Raw genomic sequence first — 13047 nt, forward strand, 5'->3', positions numbered from 1 at the left:
AGAATAGGATATGTTAACCCTTTGTGAAAGATTTCTTTTTTTTTTTTTTTGCTCATTTAAGAAACATATTGCTAACTAAAGATGCTTTAATTCAAAGTAAGGTCACTTAAGTCTCACAGAAAAAGCAAAGACAAATCATTGGCAATTTTGCACCCACTGTCTATTTTTGAATACGTAAATGATAAGCCATGTTGGCTAAATGTAAATATTTGACAACTGTTTTTATCAATGACGATTTTAACATTAACTGTGTGCAGCACTGTAAATTAACATAATGCATTTTTTATTAAAGTTTGCAATAAAACTTTCAGTTAAGATTTCAGCTGTTTTGATGGTAAAAATCATAGTATGATTGGTCAAGAAATTTGTTTCTAGTTGAGTGGTATATACGGGCAAGAACTGCTACCGACATTAGTGGTAAAGAAATTAGAAGTTATTAAAAGATAAGTTTGACAATCTGAGCCCAAGATTCTAATTTTACTGTTTACAGGTATGCAGTATTTTTCTTTTGCCAAATTGGTGTGGTTGTTCCTTGCTATTTACTGAAACACTGTCACAAATTAATTAATTTATGTATATACTTTATTGTTACCCACAAAATATGAATGAACTTGTTGTGCTCATACTATCAAAGATGGAATGGTGCTACTACCCCTTCATAGACTATTGTCCACAATAAAGTAAAACCCAAGATTAGACAAATTAATGTACATACATGTAGTTTTCAGTTGCCAATGAAAGAGATCATGTTAAAAGTTGGAAGCCAAAATCAAGATCAGGTGTGAGAATCAAAGATAAAAATCTTAATGTTACACATCCTGTTTAAACATCTGGGTTTACTATTAACATCAGTAATTATACTGGATTTTTTGATGTCACTTTGATAACCAGCCTCGGAATATTTCAAAATTAGCTTATAGACAAATAATACCTTAATCCATTTCAGATAGCTTACAATAGAGTGAAAATTACAATAGGCGAACCAAAGCATTCATATTTGCACAAATGTACACTGTAAGTTTATTTATTTGCATTCCCAATTCCAATTCCAATTCCAATTATACACCTAGTTTTACAGTATAAATAATAGTTTAGTTGACCTATGATCTAACAAATGTTAGAACTACCATTAATTCTGATACTAAGAATTTCTCTGCCCTCCTTCTTTACTTTAATTTGTACTTAAAAAATTCATACACAAAATATTTAAGAGCATCTTTACATCTGGGCACACTATTTTATCCATAAAGACGAATTACTCAGATGGAAAATTGCTTCATGGTTTTGTTGTATGCTTTGGTCTCTTATTTGCATTAGGAGAAACCACTCAGTTGACATACTAAGAACGTATCTGCATACACTACAGCATTTAAAAGGGGGAATAAAGGCATGCAAGAAGGGGACGGGCACACCCTTTACACTGGTTAACACTAGTCATACAAGCTAGTAAAACAAAACACTGTTACTTCATTGTACTTAAAATTTGCAACCTGGAAACAAGGTTGATTTCTATCTGCACCAGGCAGACAGGGTTTAACAGTTACATTATTCCCTAGCCAATAAAAAGGGCATCAGTACTATAAGCAGAGCAGTGAACAATTTATGCTGCCTGATCCTGAAAACGGTCACTACATTAAACAGATGCCTTTTATTTTTAGCTCACACTAAGTGACCCAAATTTCAGAGCAAAACTTTAACGAAATTCTGTCAGTGAGTTGCAAAATGAAAGAAGTCATTATAATCCTAACTAGACACGGGTTTTAATTCTTAGAGCATGTGGAGAAAGGTGGCTTCAGAAACGAAAAGAAAGTTGCAAAAGAGAAAGAAGAAGCAATACAGAAAGCAAACATAGGTGGCATGTGAAAGGTGAAAATTATGGTAAAGCTGTCCCTACATTTTTTCATTCCTTCCACTCTCCAGAGAGCCAGAAATATTATCCAGCACAGAAAATGTAAACTTTGGTTTTTTTCTAATACAAAAGACTTAATAGTGCCAAGTGAAAGTAGTGCCAAAAAGGTCAATCAAAATAATGATCACAACATAACATTGTGGACCACACGCGTACATGACTTAAAGACAGATTGCCATATAAGACTACGCAAGTGACTGGGTTGAGACATAAGCATTAGGATAATAAACACACACATACACAAAAAAAATTTAGAATAAGTTAATGATTATTATTTTCCTTGAGGTACTGAAACACAGATGAGAAGTCCAGCTTGGCATATCCCTTGTTACACATTATTCTGTAGATCTGATGAGCCAATGAGCCCATTGGCGTTGGAGTCTGGGTTGATGTGGCTGCACTCTGAGCAAGTCCAAGATCCTACATCAGAAAAAAAAACAATTCAACTCATCTTTCTTAATGTTACAAAGAGTATCAAATCATGATTTGTATTCAGTGGGCCTTCATTTGAAGAACAGCAGTAAATCATAATTTTCTCCAAAGAATTTAGGCCTAATATTTTTCTTTAAAACCCAAGGATTACTCAACGTTTTGTTTCAGTAAACAGTACACTGAATTTGACAGTTGTCTGAATGACTTAAGATACAATAAGGCCAAAGATCCTGCAGAAGAAAAGAAATTCCACCAACTGAACTCATCTTCCTTTGTGATACAAAATTAAGAGAAACAGTTAGTATCAAATTGTGATTGATAACAGAACCAGATCAACTATTCAGGAGCCTTCATTTGACGAATGAGTGACTTTGCACTAAGCAGTAGTACATCACAATTTCCAATTTAAGGAATGCCCAATGTTTTGTTTCCTTGGAAATTGTCTTCAGCACACTGAATTTGACAAGACTTGAATGGTGCACCTTACAAATTCTTCCAAAGTTGAAACCAATGCCTTAGTCCACAAACAATAACTGCTCTGAAGCTTTTATTGCAGCTTCTTACTTAAATGAGCAAATTCTTTCATGGTTGTGTGTTATTCAATGTACTTCAAATAAATTGATGCATGTGCCCAAAAAATAAGTTTGCCAAAAAATCACCTCTGCTCACCTTTGTCATAAGTTGTGATGCAAAACCTCCCTGATAATTATTACTTGAAGGAATGCCCTCAATAATTCCGGGGCATGGGTTGTAAGTATCACTTGACCAACATCGCCCTGAGCTTGTGTTGATCACTTGTGCAATCATTTCTGGTTCCAAGCCAAGGCGAATTCCAAGATTGATAGCTTCTGATACTCCAATCATACTCACAGCAAGTAGTAAATTGTTACAGATCTTAGCAGCCTGGAAAAAATTATCAGGCTATGAATAACTCTCTAGTAAAAAATTCTTTAACGCAAATGACGTTCAAAAAAGACCAGTAAAATTTATGTAGCTGGACTTTGTCAACAACTTCTCTTTTTTCCCCAGCAAACATTCCAAATCAGGGGTGGATCGAGGAAATTTAGAAAGGGGAGGATGGTTTACTTGACAGCAGTAACAATACTATGTATTCTAGAGAGATTTTTTTTAATACAATACTGCAAAAATAATAAAAGAATAATTTTACTATAACAGCAACATGGGCAGAAGTGGGGCAAGTTAATTACTGTTACTCTCAGAGAGATCATCTCCACTTAAATAAAATTTGTTTTTGCAGTTATTATTTTTAGATTATTATTGCTCTAATTTCAATCAAGGCTGTGCCCTAGGAAAAATTAAAAGGAGCCCAAAAACTAATCTGTGTTGCTAATCACGAAGTTTCAACATTACAAGGCAAATTTTTTGAGGGGCCATGGGTGTGGGTACATGTAGATCACAGCCCTGCTTTAGCTCTGCTAAGAATAAATGTTCCTCCAGTGCTTCCTTTTTTTGTTCAGAAGGATCAAAACAAAAGACTTTTATTTATCTCACCTGACCCGTACCAGATGGTCCCGTGTGAATCACATTCTTCCCCATGTGTTGTAATAATTTTGCTGCTTGTTCATAAGCTTCCTCTTCACCTCCAACCATGAATGTTAAAGTTCCACCTTTAGCTGCTGTTACACCTGGGATTACAAAGGGAATTATCAATTGAGAGTAGGTTCTTGATAGGTGGAGTTTTAAAGAAAATAATTAAGACACTTGAGCAGTTAGTGCCAATGATTTGTAGAATCCTGAAATTTTCAGTAGGAATGTGGTTGTTTCCAGATTGCATTTTGTACCTACAGCTTTTTCAGTAAATGTTGCTGGAAAGCCTCTGCAATAAGATCCAGTGTGGATCTACCATCAAATTAAAAAAAAGTTCCAAAAATAGCATAATGCTGAAATAGCAATATACATGTTGGTTATGATTTTCATAAAAAAGGGACAGTAAAACCCCGCAACTAAGAACCTGTTAGGCTAAAATTTGACATTTAGGCACCCTCTATGTAAGAAACTGTTTAGACTAAAATTTGAAACAAGTTCATATTTTGTTAAGTCTAAGAAAAAATTTTGTACACTTCGGCAAATAAGATAAGTCAACATTCCACATCCTCTTTGGACACATCTTGTCACTCCAACTGCAATGTAAACGCCAATATTAAATATATCTATAACAATTTTATTTGATTTTAAATTTTAAAATCAAATAAAATTGTTATAGATACAATAATACAACTTAAACACAGTTCTTCACCGAAGACTAATGTCCACTTTTAAAGAACAACTGTACATGGCTTCTAATTTGGTATGCTGATTTTATATGAGGAATAAGCTGAACCACTAAATACTCTTAGATTGTACTTTTTCTTCAGAAAGTAAGAACCTAAATAGCCTAAACTTGTGCTAATAGCTACCTTCCTTTACTGGAGTTGTCCATGGTAGCAAAAGATTTAATAAATAATTAATTACAAGAAGATTTTGGGGCAAATGCCCTTGTCCACTATGGCATGCCATGTAATTTCCTATTAACAATAATGTTGCATTGGTTAACAAAAATAAGCTTTTAGGACCTCCTGAGACTGGTGCATCCAAAAATACTGCTCCTTTGCTCTGTACCAGTTCTCCCACTTCCTTGGCAACAGCAGGTTCTATTGTACTGGTGTCAATCAACAATGATCCTGGTTTCACAGCACTGAAGCAAAAAGGTACATATATGTATCACTTGATTACCTGAGCTAAAATTCTGGAAATCACCTACCATTTGGCAGCATAATCATATTTATATTTTCAAATTTTGTTAATATGCCTAATCATGATGGGGTAGAATGGATGCCAACCTCCAGTGATCTGCAATCTCGAGACTTTCTCTGTAGCACTGCTGTGCTGCTGACCACCCACCCACCTCATCATCAGTCAACCCAGCTTATACCCCAAATGTGCAATTACCACCTACAGATATAGTGTGCCAATCATTTTTGTAGTTGCCTACATGACTGTCATGATAAACGTTTTTTCTTTACCAAGAATCCAATATAGAGTACTTATGCCTTAAATCACAGATTATGTGAATTGGACACACCATATTTTTTGGACTTGAGAAAAATTTAAGGTTATAGTTCAAACTAAAGTACAGAAAAGCTCAACAGCCACCTATATTCAGGAGATGAGGCAAGCTATAGAGATTTGTTGTTCACTAAATTCAGAAGAGTTACATAGATATGAAGTAGCAGTTCTTCATGAGAAGAATATTACTAGTCTTAAGGTACCAACCCAATCAAACTTACTACTCCTTTATGATACAATAGACTCATTATTTTTTAGATTTTTTCCTGTAACATACCTGAGGATCCCATTTTCACCACAGTATACTTCTTTGACATGAGGGCTGTAAGAATAAGAAACAGAAAAGCCTCAATTACAATCAACTCTCTCTTAATGGACAACTCTATAAGACAAACACCTAAAGAACACTGCCTTCCTTTAGCCCCTGTATTTGACTCTTTAGTTGGACATCACTCTTACACAGACACTTACTACTGGTCCCAAAAGTGTGTGTCTCTGCAGAGATTCCAACCTCTAGTTGAGGGGGGGGGGGGGGGGGTCTGGGGGTTTTGCCCCACCAGGAAATTTGACGAATTTAATTTCTCTCAAGCGGCATTTTCTGCATTTTGACACTGCAGTGGTGTTCGATGTAGAGACTGGGTGAGACATTATAGGATAGGAAAGTGTAATACTAATATTTTACACTTAGATTGCAGACAAGCAATTTTTTGTTTTCAGAATTTCATGATAAATTGGGTGAATCTGATAAAAATCAGGCAAGCGGGAGGCAACACATTAAATCAGGAGACTCCCGACCAAATCAGGAGGGCTGGAATCTCTACTGTCTTAGACAGAGTTGACTGCAATACATCTGTGGTCGCCAGCTGTAACAAATATGCATCCCATTGGGGTAGCTGAGTAAACTAAGTATCTGAATTTGTCCTGTTTAGACCAAAGCGTGTAAAAGAAACTGCTCAAAATTCCATTTTGACCAGCATGTCCTACCAGGAGTGTTTCTATTACCAAACATAACCAGAGTGTCTAAAGAATTCAACTGTAAATAACAAAAATTAACTAAAGTAAACATACCTCGATGGTAACATGGTGACAATTTTTGAGGTCTTGGATGCCACCTCACTGGGCGTAGCAGCTGTTGCAGCACCCAGTTCTCTGAGATCAACAACAGCCTCAGGCATCACATCATGGACAAGCACCTGGTGTCCTGCATCTAAAAGATTCTTTGCCATAGGACTGCCCATATTTCCAAGTCCTATAAAACCAATAATTGGTTCCTCCTAAAATACAGGAAAAAGATTTAGTGGTTTGGAATGGTTGATCAAAAATGATGCGTCTCGGAGTAAATCAGCCTTTTCTGTAAATCTCGGACTGGCAAGAAGTCTTCTCAAATTTTGATAATTTCAGGGTTATTTTTTTTCTGTGACTTCAATTGTTATCAGGAATATACATGTATAACAATCAAAGTCACAGAGAAAATAAATTATTTACTGTTATCTATTGACAAAGATCGATAACAATCGATAGTAGTATGTGGTTCAGATATTCTGAGCATGACCTTGCTATTTAATTGGTAAAAAACACCACCGATAGCTGCTTTCGTCTTTAGCTATTTTATTTTTGACTTCAACAACTACTCCAGGCATAGTGTTGATGTTACAGGTCAAAATAAATTCAGGTTAAATTTCTTTAACCTAGGTTGATTCTCAATTTCCTTTGACTCCTAGCCCTAATTCATGAATAATCAGGGTTGGTAGACAAAGGAAATTGAGAATCAACCTAGGTTAAAAAACTGTTAACCTGTTCAATTTTTGACCTGTAACATTAATTATTGATCTTCTCATTCCCAGTCTCATTTCATTTGTGTTTCTGCAGTTTTACAAATTCTGACATGTCAATTCAATCTAGTGCTATTGACTGCATCTTGCATTTTTTTTGTCGCAATCTGGCTCAGACTGGAATCCAATTCAATGCAGTGGCATTTTCCCCCTCAATGGCCCTTATCTGCCCAGCCCCCTCACACGCCCCCCAAAGGCATTCCTCAAGTTGTTACATTTTTCGTTTTCTGTTATGAAAAAAATAAGGTCCGGCAGCTATTATAACATTAACGGGTTCGTTAAAGCGTTTCTTTCAAATCTTTTGAAGCCAGAAATTTTGCGCCCATTTTCAGAAGTCCAAGGTTACGTTGAGACTTGATCAAGATGGAACAATGACCGAATGAAATTACAAAGAAGTTTTTCTATGAATCCTTCCTTTTGGAACAGCCAAGTGGGAGCAAAGAGTCTGGAGTGAAAACCATTAATTCTCCATTGAAGATTACGAATGTACTTCAGCCTATTGCTGGCTTCCACGTGTAAAACGATGGATATCAAACAAAAAAATTTTACTTCACCTGAGACGAACCGCCATCTGCAAAAAGATCATAACCCTCCGGTTAGAGTTTTGGAAGCCTAAATCGAGGCAAAAACTTCTTCAATATCAATTGCACAAACTTACTTGAATATAATCGACAGAAAACTGCTCTTCGAACCAAAGATCGAAGAACAAAACTACCTCTACAAATTGTTGCCATTTTTCCCCAAACTCGAACAAATTGGAACCTTAATGCATCTTACACAACGTTTCTCTTCACCAACACCGCTGGCCGCACCGCAATTTTGATCTTTTTGTCCCTGCAAGATGGCAACCTTGTCCAAAGTTGCGGATGTTCTTCAAAAATCAGTTGCTTTTACCTGTATGGCAGCATCAGTTTATCTGTTGGTTTTCACCGGAAGGAATTACCTTGCTTTGCGTGAAAAGAGATTGGCAAACGCCGCTATAATTGCCACACAAAAAGAGATAGAAGTTTCCTCTGAATCTGCAGTGGTACCTGGGCAAGAAGACACTTCACCAAAACCATGAAAAAGGTACTTTCTTCAAAACTATATTGGCGTTCTCATATTAATATGAGGATCCCTGTCCTGGGGTCCACTCTTACAACGTAAAGAGATGGAGAAGTAGACAGCATTGAAAAAGGGAGAAAGTTTATTGCTTACATAACATTTTAGTATGTAAAGGCCGGGTCTGGTTCAAGTCACATCGATATCATAAATTACCAAACCACACAGTTTCCGCTCGATCTAATAGAGCATTTTGTTAAGAGATGAGGGCTAGGAGACACCTTAAATTTTCTATTCATTTATCTGTATCATGGTGACCAGTACTCTGACCTGTGGAAAAGTGACCTGTATTTTAAACCCGCCGTAACTATGACAAAATTTGTGATATTTTAGGCTTTTCTAAAATTAAAACACAAGAAATTACAAGAATTTTTTGCTAGCATTGTAAAAAAGCCATTTAAGGGCGTGACTGCGATGGTGCATTCTGTTCAATTACTAAGGCATGATGCGTACTCTCCCGTCACACTGTCCTATTAGCGCTGAGATCAGGACAGTTGATAGCCAATCAGATTTGAGAATTTTGTTATAGTTGTGATTAATGTTTAAATTAATAGTAACTGGGGCTATTGTAAAGCCAACACAGACCTCAACCCGGAACGTTACTCCCTTTTTTTTAGTTGGGTCTGGGACTGGGCTCCCCCACAAAATTTTGAAATTTCAAAGCCATCATAAGGGCGTGTTTTTCATCAAAGAAATTGTAGTTTCCATGAAAGTTTCAATTTGTAGGCCACACAATCAACTTTAGCCCGCGAAAACATCCGTTTCTCCGCGCTCTTCACCGCTGGGACGTTTCGTGCATAGGAACGTCTGCGACTCAGTGACAGAAATTCCATGCTGATGACACAAATCAATGTTTGCATAATAAATCCGGTAGTCATGGGTTCCAAATATGAATTTGTAAGGGCTTCTGATAGGTCACGGAAGAAAAAGTCCCATTTTTCGCAGGATTTTTAGGGACAAAGTTCAAGGAAAAATTGGCCGATTTTGCGGTAATTTTGCGGGAGTTTTTGGGGCAAACTTCACCAAAAAGCAATTGGTAAAAAACGGCCAATTTTGTGGTTATTTGCAAGACAAATTTTTCTAAGAGAGGTCATCATTTGCTCTTTCAACAACAATACGTTCCAGAAATGAACCAATGGCAAAGCCTTTAACATCATGGCTAGTGCCCAGTTATTCGCAACATAATCTACACCTGGTAGTTTCGGGATGATGTTTGCACGTTTCAGTGACAAAGTTCTACTTGATAAATTTGCAAGTTTACGGCAAGTAACTAGCCCCAATAGCTGAAATAAGTTTCAAATATGTTGTACAAACATTTATTTGATAAGATTTCTACCGAATTTCGCAGTATTTTTCGTGTTTTTGTGAATTTCACAGGATTTTGCAGATTTACCTGAATTTCGTGGCTCCGTGACCACGCGAAATATCAGAAGCCCTGCTTATGGTCGATTTTGGTAAAGTGTTGTGTTCATCTGCCAACGAGCTCTAGCAAAACTCAAATGCTTCTTCTAGAAAAGACTATATTCCACAAATATTAACTGTTTTGTTAGAGTTTCTTCGTGTTTACATTCGGGCTTTGTGGCCTTTTGTCTGTCATTCGTAAACAATAGCTAAAACAATGTAACTACTCCATCGACCAATCAGCACTTCTGACTGGATTCAAGACAGATTTTACGTCATCAGTATGGAATATCTGTCGCTGAGTCACAGATGTTCGCAAACGTCCCCAGCGGTGAAGAGCAAGGAGAAACGGATGTTTTCGCAGGCTAAATCAACTTTCATAAGCAATGAACAAATGATGATAAACATGCATTTGCACATGAACAAAGTCTGTAAAAACCTACAAAAAATGTGAAAAAATGACTGAAATGCAGCATTTATATAACCAAAGCATAACATAAACCAGTGTGCCTTTATTATGGGTTCATTCAGATTTTACATGTACATGTATGATATCTTTTTTCGTTGCTTCTTCTTTTTGGAAAAAAATTGCCAACTTCTCTAAGCAAAGTAGTGGACTTCATTGGTCATTGGTGCTTACTGAAGCCCTGATTTATGGGACCTTTTGGGGGGACATGGGCTTTGAATTGACATCAGTGGATTTAGCAGATGGAGCCAAGGTTTCCCAACCCCTCCCTCTCCCCCTTGACTGAATTTTTGTTTAGTTCCTAAAGGGTTCTTTTAAATTTGATCTTTCAGAGCCTTCATTTCTGGACGCTTATGCTCCCAGAGTTCTTTAATCAATAATTAGTATAATTACATTGATGATTATTGAAAATAGAGCACTATGATTGGCTAGGAGCTTCACTTCATCCCAATATAATCACTGTGCGGTGATTATAACATTGAAGGCTAGCAGTTTTTAAAATGGATGGCAGCCAGATTTGCTGATGTTTCGGAGTCGGAAATTGATCAATAATTTTATGTTCTGGAATAATCATCAATGTAATTATACTAAAACAATATTAGTCACCTCAGGCGACGTGAATATTGGTGAGTAGTCACCAAGACTTGGTCCTGGTGACTATTCGCTGATATTCACGTGGCCTTTGGCGACTAATGGTTAAATAGTATCTACATGTATAAAACTAGTCCACCATAAGCCTCTTCCCCAGCTTTCTGAATTTTCTGGATTTGCCTCTGATTGTATTCTATTTTCCACTTGACCTGTTTAAAACTCCTTAGATGCTGTTTTTGATTGAAGTGATAAAATGTCGGCTGTGAGGGAATTTTTTTGGACTTGTTATTTCAATGAGAAGCAGTTGAAGAGTACATGTATGATTTATTTTAATGATATATTTGTATTTTTGATTGCTCAAAATCAGTGAAGGGACAGTAAAACAAACATCGAGATAAAATGCAACTCCCTCTTTACTTTCAAATCCAGAAAATATGTTGTTTAGCATTGTGAGTTCCCCGATCTTGGCTTTCACTCCCACTACCACCCCCCCCCCCCAACAATTCCATTTGTGCTTGCATATCCACTTAAGTCCCACACAACCACTTTTTTCCAAGTGAGCTTACCCCAGTCTGCTACACACTACACAGCCGTTTTTAGTGTCATCACGCAACGCTCCTCCCCACTAAGGAGTGTTGCGTGACGACACTTAAAACAGCTGTGTAGCAGACTAAGCTTACCCTAGATTACTATACCCTATCCCAGCGTAAACTGCTTTACTGCACTTTTCAAAAACACGCCAATTCTGAAGTTTAAAAGCCAACTGATGTTTGCATTTTGCTGTCAATTATCTTAGAGGACCTCTTAGGAAACAGAAGTTTACTTCAACGGGTTCAAAAGGTAATGGTCTGTGATTGGTGAATTTCCATCCATTGTGTGTGTTCCTGTGTTTCAAGGTTCATTGCTTGTGATCGTAATTATGATTGACGCTAGCAAAAAACGCAATTGTGAAGGCAGCTTTTGAACTTCAGAGTTCGCATATTTTTGAAAAGCGCAGTAAAACCAGTTCAATTCACTACCCTTAAAAGATTGAAATGGTGACATTTAAAGCACTAGTGCCTCATTAGAATAAAGGGAAAGTCACAGTGTCTAACTCTGCCCAAACAATGAAACAGTGCTGTCATACTGAAACAAATAAACCAAAACCACTTCCCTATTTTTCATCTAATTTCAGATCCTTAACTTTTCTTACAGGGATAAAAGCTGATCTGGATTGAAAGAAAGCACACAAGAAAGTACAGCCACAATCTCAAAACTTTCCAAGAGTTTTTTTTGTATGTAAAGGAGAAATCAAGATTATGAAAAGCATTGTGGACCTAAAGGAATTCTAAGTGGACACAAAGAGAGGAATAAACAATTCCAAAACTGAGAACAAGTTCTTAATGTAATGCATTATTTTGTTCAAGGACGGTTTTGTATTTTGACTGAAAGAGGTGTAAAAAGCTATAAGGACCAGTTCAAACGTCAATCTTTTTATGTACCGAACCTACAGTACAGCCCACGAGCATTGCAGCACTTACACGCGCGTAATCGTAATAATTAAGTACATGAAGAGATCTACGAATTAAGTTTGACATGTCTAATTTAAGTCGACCAATGAATTAAGATCAAGTGGCCCGCATGGGAATTTTGACTGTGGTGCGACTTCGTCTCAAACGTTGAACTTTTCATGTGCCGAACCTAATGCATAAATTCCTAATATTTATTTTCACTTGCAAGCATTTTGGACCACTGAACATCGTGAAAATGAATTGACTCTGACTATTTAAGTTCTACGTCTAAATCAACCGTCGAGCTTATATGATTTGGTCGACCTAAATAGGTATTAAGTTCGGTACATGAAAAGATCAAGGTTTGAACTGGGCCTTACGGTGGAATCTCATGTAAGCGGACATGTTTTGGATGCGAAAAGGCAGTTTGTAACTGGAGATTACGAGAATGCTTCTCATTCGCCTGTGAACAGGCCTTTAGTCGAGCGCTATTTTTCCCCAAACAGATCAGAGAGCCTGTTCACAGGCTAGCTTCTCATACGCGGCCACTAGTGGTAAAGGGTTAAAAGCCGCTTATGGGAGTTTTCCCAGCACAAGTAAACTTTGAGAATGTACAAAAAAGCTCTTAAACGATTTTTTTTATTTATGAACCTCTGAATGCTGTGATAATGGCTTCAGCTGCAAGAACAACTTGTGAAGGTAATTGCAGCCAACGTTAACCTCAACAATCTTACTGCAATGAAGATGTAGTCATGCAGT

At 36.9% G+C, this 13047-nt stretch overlaps 1 protein-coding gene and 1 long non-coding RNA gene across 2 annotated transcripts; one reads left to right on the forward strand and one right to left on the reverse strand.

Moving 5' to 3' along the window:
• Window positions 1-1033: 1033 nt before the first annotated feature.
• LOC140929749 (3-hydroxyisobutyrate dehydrogenase, mitochondrial-like) lies at window positions 1034-7973 on the reverse strand. The gene is made up of 8 exons (XM_073379463.1): window positions 7898-7973; window positions 7794-7810; window positions 6476-6681; window positions 5685-5729; window positions 4915-5036; window positions 3854-3987; window positions 3011-3244; window positions 1034-2329 (listed from the first exon to the last, which is right to left on the reverse strand). The coding sequence occupies exons 1-8, from the start codon at window positions 7971-7973 to the stop codon at window positions 2171-2173; spliced, it is 993 nt and encodes a 330-aa protein (XP_073235564.1). The 3' UTR covers window positions 1034-2170.
• A 94-nt stretch (window positions 7974-8067) lies between these two features.
• Window positions 8068-12173, forward strand: LOC140929750 (uncharacterized). The gene is made up of 2 exons (XR_012164783.1): window positions 8068-8307; window positions 11993-12173. It is a non-coding gene; the product is annotated as an uncharacterized lncRNA (long non-coding RNA).
• Window positions 12174-13047: the final 874 nt, after the last annotated feature.

This window comes from Porites lutea, chromosome 3 (genome assembly GCF_958299795.1).
Source record: "Porites lutea chromosome 3, jaPorLute2.1, whole genome shotgun sequence".
In the NCBI taxonomy this organism is placed as follows: domain Eukaryota; kingdom Metazoa; phylum Cnidaria; class Anthozoa; order Scleractinia; family Poritidae; genus Porites; species Porites lutea.

Excerpts from the sequence above, each read along its gene's own strand:
- LOC140929749 (XM_073379463.1), bottom strand. The coding sequence starts at position 7,973 with ATGGCAACAATTTGTAGAGGTAGTTTTGTTCTTCGATCTTTGGTTCGA. Across the intron at positions 3,245-3,853 it reads GACCATCTGGTACGGGTCAG|GCTGCTAAGATCTGTAACAA; the intron begins GTGAGATAAATA and ends AATTTTTTCCAG. Across the intron at positions 2,330-3,010 it reads CATCACAACTTATGACAAAG|GATCTTGGACTTGCTCAGAG; the intron begins GTGAGCAGAGGT and ends TTTCTGATGTAG.